The 24,085-nt window shown below is 37.0% G+C and overlaps 1 protein-coding gene across 1 annotated transcript in view; it reads left to right on the forward strand.

Annotated features, from left to right (window-relative positions):
• Window positions 1-11,473, forward strand: part of THSD7A (thrombospondin type 1 domain containing 7A) — a 453,551-nt gene extending 442,078 nt beyond the window's left edge. The window contains exons 24-27 of the mRNA XM_082693331.1: window positions 2,235-2,317; window positions 2,662-2,872; window positions 5,352-5,439; window positions 6,134-11,473. Coding sequence (XP_082549457.1) covers window positions 2,235-2,317; window positions 2,662-2,872; window positions 5,352-5,439; window positions 6,134-6,218 — 467 coding nt within the window. The 3' untranslated portion in view covers window positions 6,219-11,473. The remainder of the gene's footprint in view (window positions 1-2,234; window positions 2,318-2,661; window positions 2,873-5,351; window positions 5,440-6,133) is intronic.
• Window positions 11,474-24,085: the final 12,612 nt, after the last annotated feature.

Here is a 24,085-nt window from a genome sequence, read left to right on the forward strand (position 1 = left end):
TACCAAAGAGCTTCTCTAATCTGTGATTACTGAAGGTTTCCTTACCTAAACTCAGTAAATGCCAGAGTTCTTAAGGACCCTGTGAAGTGGAGAGAAACTTGGTTCCAGATATGTACCTTGTAAATTTCCTAGGAAGAAATCAAGGTCAGAACAAGAAGCTCAACCTTAAGCACATGACCCAAAGATCTAATGTCTCCCCTTTAACATTTTTGTAGATCTAATCTATAGGAATCTTCATAGTGTACCAGTAGCAAAAATTTTGAGAGCGACTCTTCAGGGGGACCTGCTGACTTCCTGCCATTGTTTTGGCCCTCTGGCAGAGATAAAAAGTAATGTGCATCTGGGTGCCTGTTAGTAATGTCCATTTATAAATTTAGCTGTAATATATACAGTAAGATAACAGGAACAGAGATCAATATGCTTTTTGGAAAGCATTAATTTTTATATTAGATTTTAAATTACCTGGATTTATTTAAACCTAATTTACTTATTTCCTATGAAAGCTGGAACAGGATATCAAATTATATTCTTGGGAAGGTAAGATTGTATACATGAGAAATCTATATCAAGAAACCATTGATAACAGCAATTCCCAGTGGACACATATATAAGAAAGAAGAGACACCTACCAGGAAACTTTTCTCTCTCACAATATTATTTACGGCAGTGGGGGGAGCAGATCTCTTCCAGCCACACCACTGTAAGAGGCCTAAGGGGGGAAAGCACCCTAGGAAGGGAAGCATAGTTTTTCTGAATTTGAAGGCACTTATAGAGATGGTCCATTCAACTCAAGTGTTGAAAATGAAGGTCTACATTCTTCTTGAAGCTATTCAGAGGGAACACTGGAGTTTTCCCAGAGGGTCCCATTACTTTTCATGGTTTTTTTTTTTTTCTTCCCCAAATATGGGTGCAAGTAATATTCATCTGCTGTTTATTCTACATGTTAAAATTTCTTTTTCCACTAAATTTGGGGATACTCCTCAATGCAATACAAAGGTAAGTCCAGTTTTAAAAGGCTTACCTGTAGACATCATGTGTTCACCTTCTTTTTAATCCATTGAAGTACCCAGTGTATTTCTTTCTGATACTCTGAAACCAAAAAGGCCAGTGTGTAAATGATATGTAATAAACTCTATATGCATTCTTCTTCCATCTTTTAGGAGAAATGGGATTCTTTATGAGCAATACACAAGCATGTAAAGTATATTACCTATCTTGATCGATTGCTTTAGTTTTATGAAGTCGTCCTTATTAGAAATCAAGATGTTGTCTTCCTTTTTCTTCATATGTTTCATGATAATAACCTTAATAATGGCCTTTTAACTGCAATTGCGCTTCAGTGACTAACTGCTTTCCCATCACAATTTTTTGATGAATAAGTTATATTATTGATAGAGAAAGCAAAGAATTAACAGTAGGTATCTGTGATTTAAATTCCAAAGGATCATCAATTCAATAAGTGAAGGAAAAACTTCACTTTCTTAAAATTCTATTCAACTGAGCAAATATGGTTTGAAACTCAAGTTCCCTCCACATCACCAATATTGTTTCTCTAGGACACCAGTTCTTATCTTGAAACCTCACTTGTAACAACTTAGGCACACTTGGTACTACACTTAAAAAGAAGAAAAAGAAGGAAGGAAAACCAGAGAGCTGCAATATCAAGTTAAACAAGAAGGGACTACATCACTTAGTAGCTACAAATGTTTTCTTTCTTATACCCACAAAAATCCTGAACTGGTAGGAATTGTGATTGTTCTCTAAGAACTATGCATTATCAAAAAAAAAAAAACACATATATATGATAGTCACATAAATTATGTGACTCAAGGGACATGAAAATTGTTTCTCTGACTAGCCAAGAAAGAAATTTAACTTTAAAGAAAAATTCAATCTGCTTTTTAATGTTGGACTGGACCAATAGGGGGAACTGGGGACAAGGACAGAAATAGCTGGTGTGCAATTAGCGTGTTCGAAGGAGCAACTAAACAAGTAAGTGCTTGTGGAGCTCCTGCTGCGTGCCGGGCACTGTGCTATCTCCTCTGAATAAGAAGGGCCTCAATTTCCTGTACGAAGTAGTCCAGGCTAACCAAATAGTTCACAGTTAGTCACCCCCAGAAGAATCCACGGGGGTTCCCAAAGTGGCTCAGGATTCAAAGACAAGTCTATACAACAGTGTGTTTCTCTCACTGCAAGAGATGCTACTTGTCAATGTATGATTTTCTGTTCTGCAGGGGGCTGCTTGGTGGTGCGCCAGCCTGATGCTGACAGGTCTTGTAACCCACCGTGTAGTCAACCCCACTCATACTGTAGTGAGGTAGGTGTGACTATTAGGAAGGACAAGCCAACTTCATTATTTGTCATTTCACCACCTCTTAAAAGTCCATTCGCCCACCCCCAGAAAAAGCATGTCTTGGGGCCTTAAAGCCTTATTTCTAGATCTCTCCTTTTATCACTATGAATATTCTAAATGTTTTTACTGTTTCTACTGTTAAAATAATTTGTATACAGTACAAAAAGTGTGTTTTTATGCAGTTGAGACAGAAATTACACATAGTAAATTCCCCAAATTTAACTTAAAGCCTTCTCTTCAAGTTAGATCTATTATGCTCTCAAAGATTCCCTTCTATGTACAGTAGAAATCCTCTTGTTCTTCTGCAGATGAGGACATGCAGTTGTGAAGAAGGGTACACTGAAGTCATGTCTTCTAATGGTACACTTGAGCAGTGCACACTTATCCCTGTGGTGGTGATACCCACTGTGGAGGACAAAAGAGGAGATGTGAAAACCAGCCGGGCAGTACATCCCACCCAATCCTCCAGTAACCCAACAGGACGGGGAAGGACCTGGTTTCTACAACCATTTGGGCCAGGTGAAGTGACTAGACAGTGTTAATGTAGAATCCTTTAGTTATACATTTAACCAATGTCAAAGGGTTAAAAAAAATAAGCAAGCATTTTCTGAGGAGTTATCATTTCATCTGTACTCATTTATTCTGATATTGCCATACAGCATAATGTTTTTGTTATTAGAGAAAAGGCACTCATGCTCAAAGTTCAGAGAAATGAAATTACTTTCTTCTGGAAAAAAATTAGGATATTAGTTATTTTGATCTCAGATCTAAATTTACAAGTACAATTATATTCACATTGAACAAAGAAATCTAACAATGAAATATTAATTAGGAATAAAGTATATTGTCACTCAGAACTGAAGCAAGTAAAACTCTAAAGGCATTCAAGAATTTTTCATTTGACCACAGACCGGTAATAATTTGAACTTAAAAGTAGGAATATCAGTAATGCAGTGCTATGCCAGGACAGGACTGGGGGAGGGGCAGTCCTTGGTAGCCAGCCCTTTTTCTATCAGCCCCTAGATTTGGTAAGTTCAGATAATCAGAATCTGTACTAGCGCCAGATACAGCAGGGCAAGGATGGAGCCTTCCTGTCTAAATGGGATGATTTAAGTTTGGAGACTTACCAGATCCTTGTCATATTAAACAGACACCCTTAATGTGTCTAGTAATGGACTTGAAGCCAACACAGGCAATAGCTTGAAGGCCTAATCCAGTGCTAGCCCTACCTTCTTCACACAGTCTCCCCAGGTGGAATGAACTGTATGCTTAGTCCTGGAACTAAAGCTGGTGCTTAAAATCGTGCTGCAAGAGCTGTAAGGTAGTGCAGATCATGGTGTTTTTTCCCCACACCAAGAGGGATTACTAGTTAATGGCCAAAGGAAATATCCAGGCAAAGCCAGGCATAGTCTACTTTACTATTGTTAGAAATATGAGAAAGGAGGGAATCTGCACAGGACATCTCTATTTCTAATGCATTAAGTCAAAACACTTTCCCTTATTAGAGAATCACTAAAAGGATTTTAAGTATCTTCAGTATTTGGATGATTTAACCAAAACACTGTGATTTAACCACATTGTTCCTGCCTTCATATGGCTGTTAGCTGAAAATATAATTTATTTTGCAAAGTTGACTTGTTTGTGCAAACCTGGCAAACTCCTCTCAGTGTTCAAGATAGTGGAGATGCAAATGACTATTAGCAATCTTGACTTCAGCTAAGAATCCAAGAAGACCTTCTCACATCAAAACTAAAAAAAAAAAAAAAAAAAAAAAAAAAGTTTAAAAAGAGAATATTGTCACTTTAAGTATATACCCTCCCTAAAATGAATATTTTAATATATTAAAAAGATTTAGGTTCTTAAAAAGTACATTTAGACTTTGTTCTTGGTTTTTTAAAAACTCCAAGAATATTTGTTGAAAAACAACTCTCAAGGCAGATGAACCCAAGAATGGTTGATTTTAAACCCAGTCTCTAATTTTTAAAATCCATAGAATTGAAAAGAATTATATTTAGAATATTAAATGGACCCCTAAGTTGATTGAGCTCTAAGCAGAAAAACTTTCACAGTACCGATTTGTTTTCGATGCCTTCCAAATATTGAATAAATCAGTGTCTATGGAGTCAATTTGCCCAGTCTATAATTTTAGCAGTAATCTAAAAATTTTGCAGTAATTTTAGCAGTAATATAATGTATCTATGCAAAAGAAAATACAAGTTGATGTAATGATCAAGTTAGGCAAAGTCATTAATACTATCATCTAATTGAAGTTTATTCTGAACACAAAACTAAGAACCTCAAAGAAAATGAGACTAGAAAATCAAATTAGAAAAGTTCTTACCCTGCCTAATTCCATATAATAAAAAGTTAGAAAAATGTTATTTGGAGCTAAAAAGTTATTATCAAACTTGACTATTTTTACAAAGGATATTGTTGACTGAACTCTAAAGGACAGGGTTAAGTGTAAATCAGATAAAAGATTAATTCCCCCCCAAAGTTAAATATATTCACTTTAATTCATCTCGGAAAAAAAGGTTAAAATAACAAAATTTATGTTCACAAACCTGTCTGCATTAACGCTAAGATGTAGGACTTTATTGAAATTGCATTACTTTTCTTCTTACAATTGCCGTTCTCAGAATAAAAATAAGAAAATGCTTAGTTAGCATTACACATACACTGAATTTGAAGTAAAATTTAGATAAGAAGCTACAAAAATTTAGGAATATGAACTTGAAATCTGAATGCAAATTGAAAATATTATTTCTTTCCCATTAATTCTCATTGATAATTTACCTTTAATGAAGCAGCATCTAACTCATAATAGCAGCTTTGCATTAATCATTAACTGTGCCTAAGCAATAACTCTTTGTTTTGAAAGGATTTGGCCGTAGGTGACTGGTCATTGGTCAGTTAAAGACTGTCATATATATATATATATATACACACACACACACCAGACTAATGTAAATTAATAACTAATATCCATTCTTCTTAGATGGGAGACTAAAGACCTGGGTTTACGGTGTAGCAGCTGGGGCATTTGTGTTACTCATCTTTATTGTCTCCATGATTTATCTAGCTTGGTGAGTGATTAAATATTTCAAAATCTAAGGGGATACATATCTATTTCAGCAAAAACACTGTCAGTTGACTATAATACAGAAACAGTAATTTGTCTCAAATAAGTATTCCACACTTATTTAATATGCTTATCTAAAATTAGAAATAAAAATAGCTTTAGTCATAAATATTCTAAAAACTACCAAATCTGAGCCATTTACTATATGAAGATGAGCCAGAGCTGCTCCAGGTCATCTCAAGTATGTTGTCCTTGGTTATACAAGATAAACTGCTTTGTATGCTTATCGTGAACTATGAAGTTTGATACTGAATTACTACTGGAGAAAGATTATGGTGATACCTAATTTTACTCCTCTATCTTTTTAAACATGTATTATAAATTGTGTATTATTTACAAAGATTTCTGGTCAAATATTAATGATTTTACTATAGTATTATTTCCATTGTTAGTGAGAAATTTCCTTTGATAATTCTTTTGCAGGATAATAAAATATTTGATGGGTTCTATTTCAGGTTTATTCAGAGCATTAAGTAAGAAATTCAAAGATACCAGAAAATCAAATTTTAAGGTTGAATTTAGGTCATTAGGCAGTTAGGCAACTTTATCAATATAGCTTGCATTTTTCATTTAAGACAGTAAAATTTACAATGAGAGACTGATTTTCCTTCTCCAATTACTTTTATTATTATCTACAGCAAAAAGCCAAAGAAACCCCAAAGAAGGCAAAACAACAGACTGAAACCTTTAACCTTAGCCTACGATGGAGATGCAGATATGTAGAATAGAACTTACCCGGGCAACAACCAGTTTCAGCTTTCTGACTTTGCAGTAGACATCCAGCAGCCACAAAGCTCTTCATACTGTGTGAATTCAAATGCATTGTAACTTTTTAAAAGAGCATCAAAGAATGAAAATCAGTGCCAATGGAGATATCAAGATAGTACCACTTATGTAAAAATTAAAAATCAGCGATGAGAATTCTAGGAGATTCAGTTGACTACAGGCTGCATTCTGAGAGTTTTTTTGTGATCTTTTCAGAAATCTACCAACTGACCATTCACTTTCATCTCTAAAATACAGTTGTGGAATTGGTCAGTTAGAATACCTGATGCAAACCTCTGTCGGCAGTGTTAACCCATAGTAACATTTTAGCATGAAGAGTTTATACCAAGATCTCTACAATATTATAGTCAACATAACAACACGTATACTCAATTGAATGATACACATTACTATGTCAGACTATGTACTTGTTAATAAGCAGTTTTAATGGTGAATAAGAGATAAGCTCTAAACTGAGCAGAGAATCCATTGAGTAAGTTCAGCATCTTGGTGGTTGATGGTAGCTTTCATTAACCTGCATTTCAGAGGCAAAGACTCTTTTATAAGACTTAACTCTTGTCTTTCTCCAAAGTACGAATGCTGGACATGTACTAGTATCTTAGAGAAAAAAAAAAAAAGTCCTCAAGTTCAGTATTTTATAGTGGTTATTGTCTGGAAAACTAATTTGCTTGTGTTAATACATTTCTACTTTCCCTAATTTTCAAACTGGTTGACTGCATCTCTTTTGCTCTATGGAAGGCACATTTTTGCACTATATTAGTGCAGCATGATAGGCACTTAACCAGGATTGCCATAGAAACTGCCTCTTTTCATATGGGATGAAGACACCTGTGCTAAGAGTGTCATGGAGCCATTTTCAAGTTCTTACATCCGGAAGAGATTAAAGTTCAGTTTGAATGGCTACAGGATGGAAATAGCTATTACACCTGCTGTCTATGCTCTTCCTCATTGCTGCAGCCATTGTGAAATCGACAACGTGGCGGTGATTTCAATGTTCTAATCCCGAACTCATTAACCCTTCAAAAGATGGATCCCTCTAGTTGGTTTTTAATTGTACTTTGAAGGTGGTTTACGACTAGATTTTTATATTTGTTACCTTTGTTAAAAAAAGAAAAGAAAAGAAAAAAAGGAGCCAGTTGTCTTTTTAATTTTGAGCAGATGGAGAAAATAACATCCTGATCATTTTTTTAACTAAAACAACTCAAAATCCTGTGATTTTTCTTTTTCCCAGATTTGTTTTTCCTAGTTTCGCATCAAATGTATCCATCATTTGGTCTTTCTCACTGGTAAAATTTGAAGCAGACTTTGTAGTATTTTAAAACTTTAAATGTTCAAAAAAGAGTAAATAGTGTGCGTGGGGCTTCATTAACTATCTAGACCAAGTGTGGCAAACTTTTTCCGTGAAGGGCCAGATAGTAGGTATTTTCCGCCAGGTCTGTGTTGCACCTGCTCAGTTCCATCATCGTAAGGAGGCAAGTGTAGACAATACACGATACAAAGAAGAATGAGCATGGCTGTTTTCCAGTGAACCTCGGTGACAACAGTCAGCATGCTACATTTGCAGGTTGTGCTTTGCAAACCACTGGTCTAGTAGTTTTCTCAGTGCTTACCTCTCTATTGTATCTTTTGCTTTCATTCATTCACCCTTAGAATGCCATCAGTGTTTAATTTCAAAGGTGAAAAATTGTCATTAAACTTTATCACTGTTTTTTAAGTAGTTATATTTTTCACACATGTAGCCCTGGGAATGGCACAGTGAAATACTATCTAATTTGGCAAACTTCATGGAAAAAAAAAAAAAATCAAATGGTGCCATTAAAAAGCAATTCCATTTTTCAGGCAACATTTACTGCAACAAGCTTTGGTAGAGGGGAGGACATTAAGTTTTCAGGTCCTTTAAAAAATAATGTAATAAGCTACTCTATCTTAAACAGCTGTATTGCTATAAAACTGGTTTAGACTAGAGGGTGTTTTACCTTCAAGTAGAGTTTGGACTCCCCCTGCTGTTCATTAAAGTATTTGCAAAGATTACAAAAAGGCATCTGATTAGGATAGGTCTTTGTCCCCAAAACGAACAGATTTCTCCCTGAGTTAATTAATATGAATTAAATGTGGAAAGCATGCATGCCTTACTCACTGTATTAGGCAAAGCAATCATATCAAAGCAAACAGGTGGTCACAAAGAGGAGAATTTTACTTTAAACCAAGGATTTAAACAAGGCGAAGCATAAAAGCAAACTCCATTGCATCAGTCTTATTGAAGAGGAAGACAAAAATAATACCGTTGCTCTAAAACTGTGATTGCTAGTCTATGTACTCAGGGGTCTTTCAGATATCCTCAAGTTGGTCTCTGTGAATAAAATGAACTCCATTTGTCCAAAATAGTTGAGAAAGAATCTTTTGTAATTACTTGAAGAATTTAGCTAACAGTATGTAAAACCTAATAACTTTGAAATTACTGAATAATATATTGTTGCTACAAAAGCTATACTTAGGATACTGTAAAATGTCATTAATTCAGAAGGCAGATCAGTGTCATCCAACCCGTCCCGTAAGAATGAATTGATCAAAATAAAATTTTATGAAAATACATGTTTTGTTCATAAGTGAATTAAATTTTATAATACTACATACCCAGAGGAAACTAGGTTCAATGGGACCTAAAACTAGGGAACATACTGGAAGTTCACCACTAGGATAAATACCAGGTACCCTCTTATTAGAAAAATAAAAGGAAGGGCATGTAGCCAGCTAGCTATTTTGGACAAATGAAGGTTACTTTATTCATGTTTAGAACATGATAATAGCCTTATTTTTGTTCCTGGCATCAGTCAATAATAAGTATGTTACTGGAATTTCATCAAAACCTTATTCCTCCTGTTCATTCTGACAATTCAGGAGGGGAATATAGTAGTAACTGGTCTGTTGACACTTTTGCCTTATCAAAATGGCCTGCGAGCCCAAAAAGATTTAGAACTACTGCTCTATAAATATGAAGGTTGACTTGGTTAAAAAAAGAAGAAAAGGAAAATAATGACACAGTTTTATATGCTATTTTGTTGGACTATTTCAGTATAAACCACATAGAATTGGCACAACTGATCTCTCTTGAAAGGAGTTGATTTATCAGTACCTAATCTAAGATATGGACCATAATTCTTATTTGAAAGCCTTTTTGAGGACACTACCATGTACCTTAAAGCAGATTTGAAAAGCAGTGCATAAACGCATGTTCTTAATTACTTATAACAAAGCACAAGTTACTCATAACATGACATATTTCTTGGAATTATCATATGTAAGACCCTCTGCTGGGCACTGTAATACAGTTACTCATGGCTTTTGTATACCTACATATCTCAGATACTCAGAAGAAGGGAAAATGTTTCATCAGTAAAGAAAGCACTTAAATCACTCTTCACTCTGGATTTGCTTCCAGTGTGGTATTTTTCCTGATGGAACGTCCGTGTCTCAGGCTATGCTCTTAGGCTTTGCTGTAATCCTCCTCCACCCAAGGGAGGTAGCAACGTTCACTGTGGCTGAACCAGAACCCTGCTACGTTCCCGGACTTTTCAAGATAAAGTCACTTACCCAGAACTTCTTACAGGGATTAACACCTCTCAGTTTCGTTTATTTATTTTACCTCCTCCAAATCATACTTTTGCTTCTTTATAATGATATCCTCTGGTCTCTAGTCTGCTTACAACTTAATCTTACGGACTTCTCTCAGAACTAGCTTCTACTAAACACGCTCAAATTTTTAAATAAGGTGGTGGGGGGCGGGGAAGATGAAGGTCTATATTACTTACCTTTAGTAAAGTGTCACTAGGAGTGTGAACATCTTGATTTAAACTAAATGTACTGCTTACAGACATGAGTAAAAAGGTAAGGAAAGATGTAGAAGACATGCCCCCCTCAAAAAAAGACCTTCTGTAAATATGCCCATTTTTATACTCTATTTAGTAGGACTCCGTATGCTCCTACCTCCACCTTGCTTCTGTATTCATGACCCACCCTAAAGGACAGTAAGACAGGCCTGTACCTTGTAGGAAGGACAGCCTGTTCCCAGACTTATTTGGAGTTTGAATAGATTCCCAAGAATCATGCCTCCAAAATGATCTGAGATCTATTTGTAAAATATTACCAAATTCAAATGTTTCGTGTGATATTTTCCCCACTGAGACTGAGGGTGTTGAAAGGAGAGCAGGATAGGAACAAATCTGTGAAGCATCTTGTCAAAAAGTGAGTTTTCCTGGGGCTAATGTGAGAACAAAAACACCTGCCTGTCCCACCCCCTCCTTCCCTTCAGGTGGCCATGACTGAAGAGGATTTCAGGGTCTGAAGCTGGAGTGTGGGCCTAGCAAACCTGACTCTTTAGAAAAAGGATGTTTTGCAGTGTGATTAACGGTAATTCTGTATCAGCAGAACACTGGAAATGGTTAGGTCTACATTATTAAATGAGTAAAACAAATCCTAAGTGGCTAGAGTTAACTTTGTAGTTTTAGGTTTTCATGCTTCTACCAAGCCAGGTCTTAAAACGGGCAGTATATGAAGACTTTTAGTTTGTGGCAGTCATGTTTTCAGCGGTCAGAATCTCTAGTCTATTTAGAATATAACTGTCAGTCTTATTGTGTTTTGTAGACTTTTTTTTTTTTAATTCAGTAGTTTCTAGAGCATCTACTTTGAACCCTCAATGAAATTTTCACAACTATTTTTCAGCAGTCTATCTAGGTTTATTTTTAAAAATTAAACATTATGATTCCCTTTCTGGTACTTTTTCCTGACTCTTTGTAGCACAGAGATTTGAAGAGATCAGTATCGGTCATTGTAAAATATAACTTTATTAAATTTGCAATATGTCTTTATATAAATTATAATCCCCTAAATGTGGTTTTTTAATTTAATTACCTGAATATTTATTTTGTTTAAGTTAGGAGGCAGCTGTCTAAGAAGTTTTTGTTAATATTACTTTGTAAATTGTGTAATGTAATTTATTTTAAATTATGTACATTTCTTTTTTAACGCACAAAATGTCTATGTACAATTAACTACAGATTTGAAAATGTCACTAAGCTTTATTCAGTTAATACAGATGGCATGTGAAGATGTAATATGCTTTTTTTACATTCTCATATGGGTTATTTGTAAATAACTATGTTGCTGACAAACATAAACATGGAAGTCATTTTCATCTATTCATGTGTACTTTTTAAATTTGCATTATTTGCTGTTCATACATGGGTTTAAAAAAAAAAAAAAAAACTTCAGTGAATATCCAAACCTTTTTCTACTGTATTGCCTGTTCCTTAGTCTTTTTCTTTTCTTTTTTTTCTTTTTTTTTTTTTTTAAGAACTTCAACTGAGAAAGTTTGAGAAATGCAAACCTTAACTTTACAAGTCTGCTGAGGCCACCACATTAATCATTATGGACAAATGACCTCTTGGTTCCCAGTCAAAAGAGCACCAGCAGAGGATAGTAAGACACCCTGGAACAGAGCCCAGCTCTTCTTGCACCCTCAGTCAGAAGGCAGGCCTCTTCCTGTCCCTTCTCCCTACTTTCTGCTGACCAATGAAAGAGCAAACCTAAAAACGAGGTAGGAGCTCACACATTAAGAAATTAAGATTCCCTCAATTCCCCATAATTAAGATGCACAAATTCAGAAAGGGATGCACAAATTAGATAAATTACTGCCCGTGTAGCTTGGGCTTAGCGCATTTTCTGAAATAGCTGTTTGCTGAAATATAACTAAGCAGAGAACCCTTAGTATATGAACCTCCTCAAAATATGCAGCTAGCCATAAATGCTGGATGAAAAATGCATTCCATATTGTTCATTACAAGTGAATCTAGATGAACAAATGTTTAAAATATATCACCCAAATTATTCCTTATATATCTGTAGATACTCAAATTACCTACTTTAATTACTAATTAAAAACTTCAGTTTTTATTTTGCAACTGCCAATTTATGTCCTGCAAACCCAAATAGGAACATGACCAATCTATATTCTATATTTGCTTCTTCTGAGTTTCTAGGGATCTCTGTCCTGAAACTCTGAACATATTGAAAGAAAAGCCGACATACACTTCAATGTACAGTTCTCATCAGTATCAATTAGTCTCAAAAGAAAGGAAATACATACAAAACATGTAAATGCAGTCAGGCTTTCCAATATTGCAGGGGTTTTTGTTTTTGTTTTTGTTTTTGTTTTCAGATGACTTCCCTTTCCCCTCTCTACCTTACCCCACAGCTTCTCTCTGTCAAGGCAGCTCAGTTTAACAGTCTCCGTTGAGATCTCAGTTTAAAATCTCAGTTTAACAAGGATGTTAACAAGGATATTTTTCTCCATGATCATATGATCTTATAAACATACTGGGGATGGGGAGGAGGGAGAGGAAAAGAGAAAAATCGGCTGAATTATTAGATACACCAGAAAATTGTTGTTGTTGTTGTTGTTGTTTGTGTGTGTATTGCTGTTTTCAAACAAGTAAAATGGCCTTTGCCCCTATCCCAAACCTCAGTAATACCTAAGGCAAATCCCAAAGCATTTTGGTCACAAATGGAGTTTTGAAAAGTCCCAATCCCATAGAAAACACTAAAGATGCCAAAACTATTAGAAATTATAAATGAATTCAGTAAAGTTGCAGGATACAAAATATACAGAAATCCGTTGTGTTTCTATACACAAAATAACTGAGAAATTAAGCAAATAATTCCATTTATAATTTCACCACAAAGAATAAAATACCTAAAAATAAACCAAAGAAGTGAAAAGACCTACATTCTGAAGACCAAAAACATTGATAAAAGAAATTGAAGGTGATACAAATGGATATTCAATACTCACAGGTCAGAAAAATTAATGTTGATAAAATGTCCATACTACTTAAAGCAATCTACAGATTGCATGCAATTTCTATCAAAATATCAACAGCATTTTCCACAGAACTAGAACAAACAATCCTAAAATGTGTATGGAACCACAAAAGACCTCAAATAGCCCAAGCAATCCTGAGAAAGAACAAAGTTGGAGGTATCAAAATCCCAGATTTAAGATGTACTACAAACTGTAATCAAAATAATATGGTACTGGCACAAGAACAGATCTGTAGATCAATGAAACAGAATAGAGAACCCAGAAATAAGCCCACACTTAAATGACCAATTAATCATGACAAAGGAGGCAAGAAGATACAATGGGCAAAAGACAGTCCCTTCAATATATGTATGGGGGAAAACTGGACAGGAAGGAAAGAAGGAAAAGAAGGAAACTGGACTACTCCTTACACTAGACACACACACAAAAAAGATTCAAGACCTACATGTGACTGAAGTGAGCTAAATATCCATCAGAATACTATGAACACCCATGAAATCAGCCCGAGATATAAAATTATACACTTCTAGATCTCTACAGGGGCAGGAGATCATCAGTGGAGTAGTAGAGTGGATTGGGAGTGCTCAGACTGATATTGCAGAATAAATAGAAGAGGGAGGGAGCCACCAGAAGCGACCCATTGGGAAGTAATACCCCAATACGAAAGTGCCCTGTGCTTGGGGACCACCATTAACTTGGAGTCTGGTCAAAAGCACTCAAAAAGAACAAAGGGTCTTAAGGGGCAAGTGGTGGAATCAGGTGGCCACAGGCACAGACCTAAGCCCAAGGTCCCAGGGTGGTCACAACTGGTGACCACCTGAGCCTGAGAGAGCCCAGCAGGGGGCCCCAGTCAGTGGTCCCTGAGTGGAAAGGTCCCTTTCCACTGCTTTCACCACCGCTGGGGCTGGGCGCATCCCCCTCCCTGCCTCAGAGAGCCCGGAGCTGGCTCCTACCCAAGGTCCCTGGGTCCACAGCCTTCTATGACCTGCACCACCACTGCTGCCGGGGGTGAGTGCACCTAGTGTGGGCCTGGACTCCAGACTTCAGTCCCGGCAATGACAGCCACCAGTATCAGGCTCCCAGGACCAATATCGCTCATGGTTTTAGTAGCAGGGGAGTGTAGAAACAAGTGGGAGCCTCAGATGCCAACTGAGATGGTGGCTGGGGGTGTGCACCACCGATGGGAGGCTGTGATGTTCAGTGGAGTTTGCAGAGAGGGAATCTGTGTGTTCTGGACCACCCAGAGGGGAACAGACTGAGGCTTCTCTCTGAGGCAGAGGTCTGGGTGCAGAAAGTTTACTTTGCTCTGACCTTCTGAAAAGAAAAGCCGCAAAAAGTCACCAAAGAACAAAAACCTCCAGAGAACAAAAGCCTAAAAAACTTGTTTCCACAGAGTATAACAAGGCCACTCAGCCCAGGCAAGACTGGGTGAAAATCAACTCAGCAGGCCCCTCCCCCAAAAGATAAGCCAAAAAGAATGCCAGGACAACCACAGCAGAGTCCCCATAAAACTGTAAAACACCAACATCACGGGAAAACAATTACCGGTATTCTCCCAAACCTGTATATTTCATAGATACAACTTTAAAAAAAAAATTCATTCTCACAATTCTTCTTTTACTTTTTAACCTACTTACCACTACCACTAGATGTTTAATAAAACATATTACATAATAACTTTTTAGCTTGAACTTTTTGCATAAATATACCTGTTTCTTTTTTTCTTTTTAATATATATAGATATAAGCTTCAAGGTAATCCTTTTTCCCTATCCAATACTACCCCTATACGTAAACCAGTTATAATTTCCCTGTATCTCTGGAAAGTTGAATCTTTTAACAAAGATAATAAGATACACCCAGGAAGAACTGAAATAACCTTCCCCCCCACATTGAGGGTTTAAACCACCTTCCCATCTTATTTTTCTTCAGTGTTTCTGTGTATTAGTTTTTGTACTATATAAATCTTTTTCTTGAGGTTCATTTTAGCTGGGATTTTTTTCTTTCTTATCTTTTAATTTTGTTAGTGTTCTTGATTGTTTTTGTTTATGACCTTATAAATCTTACTTTTGGGGCTCATTTTGGCTGGGTTTTTGTTTTTGTTTATGACCTTATAAATCTTACTTTTGGGGCTCATTTTGGCTGGGTTTTTTTCCCCCTCTTTTTCTCTTTCTTTTTTATCTCTTTTTGGTGGTGACTTCCAATTGCTCTGAAACTTTCCAAGGGACACCTTGACTGGATCGTGGTTGATATTTTCAGCTATACATCCCTTCAAACACCCCTCACCAAAATGACTAGGAGGAGGAACACCTAACAGAGGAAAAATTCAGAGACTGTGACCTCTGCAACAGAAGTATTGGATATGGACATAAACAACATGTCAGAAATTGAATTCAGGGCAAGAATTATCCAGGCAGTGGCTAGGTTGGAGAAGACCATTAGTGGCAACAGAGAATCTCTAAGGGAGGAAGGGAGAGCTGATCTGGCAGAAGTTAAAAATGCTATCAATTAGATCCAATCTAATCTAAATACTCTAACAGCTAGTGTAACAAGGCAGAACACAAACTGAATAAAAAAGAAGGATCAGGAGGAGGCCTGGGACAAACAGCTTAGAAGCCATGAAAACAGAATTAGGGAAATAAATGATGCCATGAAATGTTCCAGTGTCAGAATTATTGGATCCCTGAGGAGGTGGAGATAGAGAGAAGACTAGAAGATATAGTTAAGAAAATACTGAATGAAAATTTCCCTAATCTGGGGAATGGAACAAATGTTTGTGTCCTAGAGGCAGAGAGGACATCCCCCAAGATCAACAAGTCTAGAAAGACATCCAGACACTGAACTATGAAATTCACGAATCAAATTCAGACAGGAGGTCATAAGGGCAGCTAGGGGGAAGAGATTCCTTACATACAGAGGAAGGACCATCAGAATTTGTCAGACCTGTTCACAGAAACATGGAAAGTCAGAAAAGGCTGGCAAGACATATTCAGGGCACTAAGTGAGAAGAACATGCAGCCACGAATATTTTATCCAGCAAGGCTGACATTCAGAATGGACAGAGAGATAAAGCACTTCCAAGACCAGCAAGGTTTAAAAGATTATTTGACCACCAAGCTAGCACTACAAGAAATATTAAGAGGGGTTCTATAAAAGAAGAAATAACCCAAGACTGACATAGACCAGAAATTTACAGAGACAATATACAAAATTTACAGAGACACAAGGACCTCACAGGCAACATGATGTCAATAAAAACTTATCTTTCAATAATCACACTCAATGTGAATGACCTAAATGCTCTCATAAAACCGCACAGGATTGCAGACTGGATAAAATGACAGAATCTGTCCATATGCTGTCTACAAGAGATACATTTTGAACCTAAAGATGCATCCAGACTGAAAATGAAGGGATGGTGAACATCTTTCATGCCAATGGGCCTCAAAAGAAAGCTGGGGTAGCGAGTCTCATATCAGATAAATTAAATTTTAAGCTAAAGACTGTAGTCAGAGATACAGAAGGACACTATATCATTCTTTTTTTATTTTAATTTTTTATAAACATATATTTTTATCCCCAGGGTACAGGTCTGTGAATCACCAGGTTTACACACTTCACAGCACTCACCAAAGCACATACCCTGCCCAATGTCCATAATCCCACCCCTTTCTCCCAACCCCCCTCCCCCCAGCAACGCTCAGTTTGTTTTGTGAGATTAAGAGTCACTTATGGTTTGTCTCCCTCCCAATTCCATCTTGTTTCATTGATTCTTCTTCTACCCACTTAAGCCCCCATGTTGCATCACCACTTCCTCATATCAGGGAGATCATATGATAGTTGTCTTTCTCTGCTTGACTTGTTTCGCTAAGCATGATACGCTCTAGTTCCATCCATGTTGTCACAAATGGCAAGATTTCATTTCTTTTGATGGCTGCATAGTATTCCATTGTGTATATATACCACATCTTCTGGATCCATTCATCTGTTGATGGACATCTAGGTTCTTTCCATAGTTTGGCTATTGTGGACATTGCTGCTATAAACATTCGGGTGCACGTGCCCCTTTGGATCACTACGTTTGTATCTTTAGGGTAAATACCCAGTAGTGCAATTGCTGGGTCATAGGGCAGTTCTATTTTCAACATTTTGAGGAACCTCCATGCTGTTTTCCAGAGTGGCTGCACCAGCTTGCATTCCCACCAACAGTGGAGGAGGGCACTATATCATTCTTAAACGATCTATCTACCAAGAAGATCTAACAATTGTAAATATTTATGTCCCCAACATGGGAGCACCCGACTACATAAGCCAACCGTTACACAAAATAAAGAGTCATATTGATATGAATACATTAATTGTAGGAGATCTTAACACGCCACTCTCAGCAATAGATCATCTAAGCAGAAAATCAACAAAGAAACAAGAGCTTTGAATGACACATTCAACCAGATGGACCTCGTAGATGTATACAGAACATTCCACCCTAAAACAACAGAATACTCATTCTTCTCAAGCATACCTGTAACTTTCTCCAGAATAGACCAAATACTGGGTCACAAATCAGAGCTCAGCTGATACCAAAAGACTGGGATTATTCCCTGCATATTCTCAGACCACAATGCTTTGAAACTAGAACTCAACCATAAGAAAAAGTTTGGAAGGAATTAAAATACTTGGAAGCTAAAGACCATCCTGCTCAAGAATGTTTGGATCAACCAAAAAATCAAAGAACTTAAACAATTCATGGAAACCAATGAGAATGAAGACACATTGTCTGAAACCTATGGGATATGGCAAAGGATTCCTAAGGAGGAAATACATAACCATCCAAGCCTCACTCAAAAAAACTGAAAAATCCCAAATACTCTAAACCTCTTTACACCATAAAGAACTGGAAAAATCAACAACAAATTAAGCCAACCCATGCACAAGAAGGGAAATAATTAAGATTAGAGCTGAGATCAATGAGTTAGAAACTAGAGATATAGTAGAACACATCAATGAAACTAGAAGCTGGTTCCTTGAAAGAATCAATAAGATCAATAAACCACTGGCCAAACTAATCGAAAAGAAAAGAGAGAGGACCTAAATTAATAAGATTATGCATGTAAAGGGAGAATCACGACTAACACCAAGGAAATAGAAACAATCATCAGAAATTATTACCAACAACTATATGCCAATAAGTTAAGCAACCTAGAAGAAATGAATGCATTCCTCAAAACCTATAAACTTCCAAGACTGAAACAGGAAGAAACTGACAAGTGAAGAGACCAGTACCTAGTAATGAGATTAAAGCAATGATCAAAAACCTCCCAAAAAACAAGAGGCAAGGATCTGAAGGATTCCCTGGGGAATTCTACCAAACATTGAAAGAAGCAGTAATACCTATTCTGCTGAAGCTGTTTCAAAAAATAGAAACAAAAGGAAACTTCTGGACTCCTTATATGAAGCCAGCATTACCCTGATCCTGAAACCAGGCAAAGACCCCATCGAAAAGGAGAATTTCAGACCAAGATCCCTGACGAATATGGATACCAAGTTCTCAACAAGATTCTAGCTAATAGGATAGGACAGTACATTAAAAAGATTATCCATCATGACCAGGTGGGATTGATCCCCGGGATGCAAGTGTGATTCAACATTTGCAAATCAATCAATGTGATAGAACAAATCAATAAGAGAAGAGAAAAGAACCACATGCAGAAAAAGCATTTGACAAAATACAGCATCTGTTCCTGATTAAAACTCTTCACAGTATAGGGATAGAGGGAACATTCCTCAACTTCATAAAATCTATCTATGAAAAACCCACAGTGAAGATCATTCTCAAGGGGGAAAAGCTGACAGCCTTCCCATTGAGATCAGGAACACGACAAGGATGTCCACTCTCACCACTGTTGTTCAACATAGTACTAGAAGTCCTGGCAACAGCAATCAGACAACAAAAAGAAATAAAAGGCATTCAAACTGGCAAAAAAAGAAGTCAAACTCTCTCTCTTCGCAGATGACAAGATACTTTGTATGGAAAACTCAAAGACTCCACCCCCAAACTACTAGAACTCATACAGCAATTCAGTAATGTGGCCGGATACAAAATCAATGTACAGAAATCAGTTGCTTTCTTATACACTAACAATGAAAATATAGAAAGGGTAATTAGAGAATTGATTCCATTTACTATAGCACCAAGAACCATGGAATAAATCTAACCAAAGAGGTAAAAAATCTGTACTTGAGGAACTACAGCACACTCATGAAAGAAACTGAAGACACAAAAAGATGGAAAAGCATTCCATGCCTATGGAACTAAAGAATAAACATTGTTAAAATGTATATATTTCCCAGAACAATCTAGATTTTCAAAGCCATCCTGATCGAAATTCCACGGGCATTTTTCAAAGTACTGGAACAAACAATCCTAAAATTGGTTTGGAACCAGCAAATACCCCAAATCGCTAAGGAAATGTTGAAAAAGAAAAAGCTGGGGGCATCACACTGCCTGATTTCAAGCTTTACTACAAAGCTGTGATCACCAAGACAGCATGGTACTGGCACAAAAACAGACACATAGACCAGTGGAACGGAGTAGAGAGCCCAGATATGGACCCTCCATTCTATGGGCAAATCTTCAACAAAGCAGGAAAAAAATATACAGTGAAGAAAAGACAGTCTCTTCAGTAAATGGTGCTGGGAAAATTGGACAGCTATGTATAGAAGAATGAAACTCGACCATTCTCTCACACCATATACAAAGATAAACTCAAGATGGATGAAAGACCTCAATGTGAGGCAGGAATCTATCAAAATCCTATCGGAGAACATAGGCAGTAACCTCTTTGACATTGGCCACAGCAAATTCTTTCAAGAAACATCTCGAAAGGCAAAGGAAACAAAAGCAAAAACGAACTTTAAGCTCTTCATCAAGATCAAAAGTTTCTGGGGCACCTGGGTTGAGTGGGTTGAGGCCTCTGCCTTCAGCTCAGGTCATGATCTCAGGGTCCTGGGATTGAGTCCCACATCAGGCTCCCTGCTAAGTTGGAAGCCTGCTTCCCCCTCACTCCCTCTCTGCCTGTCTCCCTGCCTACTTGTGATCTCTGCCAAATAAATAAACAAAATCTTAAAAAAAAAAAAATCAAAAGCTTCTGCACAGCAAAGCAAATAGTCAACAAAGAGGCAACCAATGGAATGTGAGAAGATACTCGTAAATGACAATACAGACAAAGGGCTGATATCCAAGATTATAAAGAACTCCTCACACTTAACAACCAAAAAACATATAATCATGTCAGAAAATAAGCAGAAGACATGAACAGACACTTCTCCAAAGACAACACACAAATGGCTAACAGATATATGAAAAAATGTTCATCATAATTAGCCACCATGGAAATTCCAATCAAAACTGCACTGAGATACTACCTTACACCAGTTAAAATGGCCAAAATTAACAGGACAGGAAACAAGTGTTGGAGAGGATGTGGAGAAAGGGGAACCCTCTTTCTCCACAATGCAAGTTGGTGCAGCCAACTTTGGAAAACCATGTGGAGAGTCCTCAAAAAATGAAAAATAGAGCTACCCTACAGCCCTGAAATTGCACTACTGGGTATTTACACAGTAAATACAAAGATACAGATGTAGTGAAAAGATAGGCCATGTGTACCCCAATGTTCATAGCAGCAATGACCACAATCACCAAACTGTGGAAAGAGCCAAGATGTCCTTCAACAGATGAGTGGAGAATGAAAATATGGTACATATATACAATGGAATATTACACAGCCATCAGAAAGGATGAATCCCCAACTTTTGTATCAACATGGATAGGACTGGAGGAGATTATGCTGAATGACATAAGTCAAGCAGAGACAGTCAATTATCACATGGTTTCACTTAATTGTGGAGCATAAGGAATAACATGAAGGACATTAGGAGAAGGAAAGAAAAAGTGAACTGGGGGAAATCAGAGTGGGGAGATGAAGCATGAGAGACTGAACTCTGAGAAACAAACTGAGGGTTTTGGAGGGGGGAGGGTGGGGGATGGGTGAGCCTGGTGGTAGGTATTAAGGAGGGATGTGTTGCATGGAGTACTGGGTGTGGTGCATAAACAATGAATCTTGGAATATTGAAAAAAAAAAAAAACAAAAAACAAAGATGTTAAGAAAAAAGACCTAGATGTGAAACCTGAAACCATGAAACTCTAAAACATATGCAGTAATTTCCTCACATTGGCCTTAGTAATATTTTTCTATATATGTCTCCTGAGGCAAGGGAAACAAAGGCAAAATTAAACTATTGAGACTACACCAAAATAAAAAACTTTTGCACAGAGAAGGAAATTATCAATAAAACAACAAGTTGACCTACTGAATGGGTGAAGATATTTGTAAAAGTTATATTCAATAAGGGATTAATATTGAAACTATATAATTAACTTATACAACTCAAAACAAAATATAATCTGATTTAAATAGACAGAGGACCTGAATAAACATTTTTCCAAAGAAGATATACAAATGGCACAAACATGAAAAGATGCTCAATACAACTAATCATCAAGAAAATGCAAATCAAAACCACAATGAGATATCACCTTGTACCTGTCAGAATGGATAGACTCAAAAAATAACAAGTATTGGTGAGGAAGGGAGAAAAAGAAACCCTCACACACTATTGCTGGGAATGTAAATTGGTGTCGCTAATGTGGTAAACAGTACAAAGATTCTTCAAAAATCAAAAATAGAAATACCATACAACCCAGTAATTCCACTATTGGCTATGTACCCAGAGAAAAGGGAAACACTAATTCAAAAAGATGTGTGAACCCTTATGTTTATTAAAATATTATTTATGATAACCAAGATATGGAAGCAACTCCTATCCATCAACAGATGAAGAAAGAAGGTGTGGTATATATACATATATGATGGAATACTATTTGTCTATAAAAAATAAGGAGATCTTGTCATTTGCAAGAATAGGGATGGACTTAGAGGGTATTAAGCTAAGTGAACCAAATCAGAAAAAGACAAATATAGGGTATCACTTATATGTGAAATCTAAAAAACAAACAGAAATTAGAAACAGACCAATAAATACATAGAACAAATTCGTGGTTGCCAGAACAGGGGAGCTAGGAGGGATGGGCAAAATGGGTGAAGGGGAGGGGAAAGTATGGGCTTCCAGTTATGGAATAAGTAACAGGGATAAAAGATACAGCATAGGGAATATAGTCAAAGATATTGTAATAGTTTGAATGGGGGCAAATGGTAGCTGTATTTGTGAACATAGCATAACATACAGAGTTGTCAAATCACTATTTCATACACCTGAAACTAATGTAACCTGGTGTGTCAACAATGCCTTTTTTTCCCCCCAATGTCCAAATCAGACTAAAATGAAATATCACTCTCCTCTCTCTCATTGCTTCCACTTTCTTGATTACTAGAAAATTTGATCAACTTTTTATCTTTTCACATTGGATTCAGTCCTCTACTACATGTTATTTTTAAATGACAATTCTAGTTTATTTTAGGCCATCAACAATTTTACCTTTTCAGTAAAGAAAAGAGAGCTTTCTGGATTTTAATCCTCCATAGTTTATTTATCTCAGGCAGAGATGCTCTGCCACCTCACCACCCCCAGCTCTCTGCTAGATACTGAGCATGTTCACCCCCATCTCATGCTAACCCTCAAGGACACAGTCACATGGTGGTGAAGCTGGATCCCAATCTTCAACTAAAATCACATACTTTTCTCAAACCTGTGCCCTTACTACTACTACTTGTACCTGGGATGCTTTTTTCTTTCAATATAGGCTAGGCTGCTCCCTTACATTGTACAGGTGGCTGCTCAGATTCCACCTCCTCTAGGAAGCCTTCCTTGACTACCCTGTCATTCTCTGTACTCCTATCCTTTAGTTTAAAGATTTTATATTTATTTAAGAGAGAGAGAGAAAGAGCACAAGAGCCTACAGGCAGAGGGAGAGAGAGAAGCAGACTCCCTGCTGAGCAGGAGCCCCAGGCTGGGCTCTATCCCAGGACTCTGGGTTCATGACCTGAGCAGAAGGCAGACACATAACTGACTGGTCCACCAAGGTTTCCCTAGTGTTTTGTTTTGTTCACTTGTTTAATGGCACCTGATATAACACTATCTTTTTAGTGTGGGGTGATTTTTTTTTTTTTTTAATGTTTTCTCACACATGAGAGAGGTCAGGTCTCTGCTTTGTTCCTTGCCTGGAATTAGCCCAACACATAGTAAGAATAATGAGTTCTTATTGGATGAATAAATTAACAAAAGAATTAGTGAACTGCAAGGTTTATGGGCAAACAGTAATTAAGATTAGATAGCAGATCAACGACAAAGAGGCCAGTAAAGAAACCAACGAATTAACAACCACCAAAAAAAAAAAAAAAAGAAAGAAAGAAAGAAGAAAGAAACCAACAAATTTATCCAAAGCTTAAACTAGTCAGTCTCCCATCATGAAGACATTTCATATTCATTTCACTCACCAGAAGTATGTTCATGTAAACTCTTCAGAAGTCATGATGTTGTGACACAGGACAGAACCAGAACAGAGCAGTTGAAGAAATAAAAACAGTCATGACTGAGCCTCACATCACAAATGAGTGACAGCTGAGAATATACCAATTACAAGAGGGAGCTGGAAATACTGGAAAACAAGGCAGGAAAGCTGAGTAAGAAAAGAGCAATTGCATGGTATTTTATGGTATCAAAAATAGCCTAATGAAATGCCATTTGCTTTAAAGCAGAAATAAACCAGGTCAGAGGAGCAAGATGGTGGGGGAGTAGGAGACCTAAATATCACCATGTCCTAGGAGTTCAGCTAGGTAGTTATCAAACCACTCTGAACAGCTACAAATTCAACAGGAGATAGTAGAGACGAAGAGCATCAATTCTAGGAA

Source organism: Mustela nivalis (genome assembly GCF_964662115.1).
Source record: "Mustela nivalis genome assembly, chromosome: 12".
NCBI classification, from domain to species: domain Eukaryota; kingdom Metazoa; phylum Chordata; class Mammalia; order Carnivora; family Mustelidae; genus Mustela; species Mustela nivalis.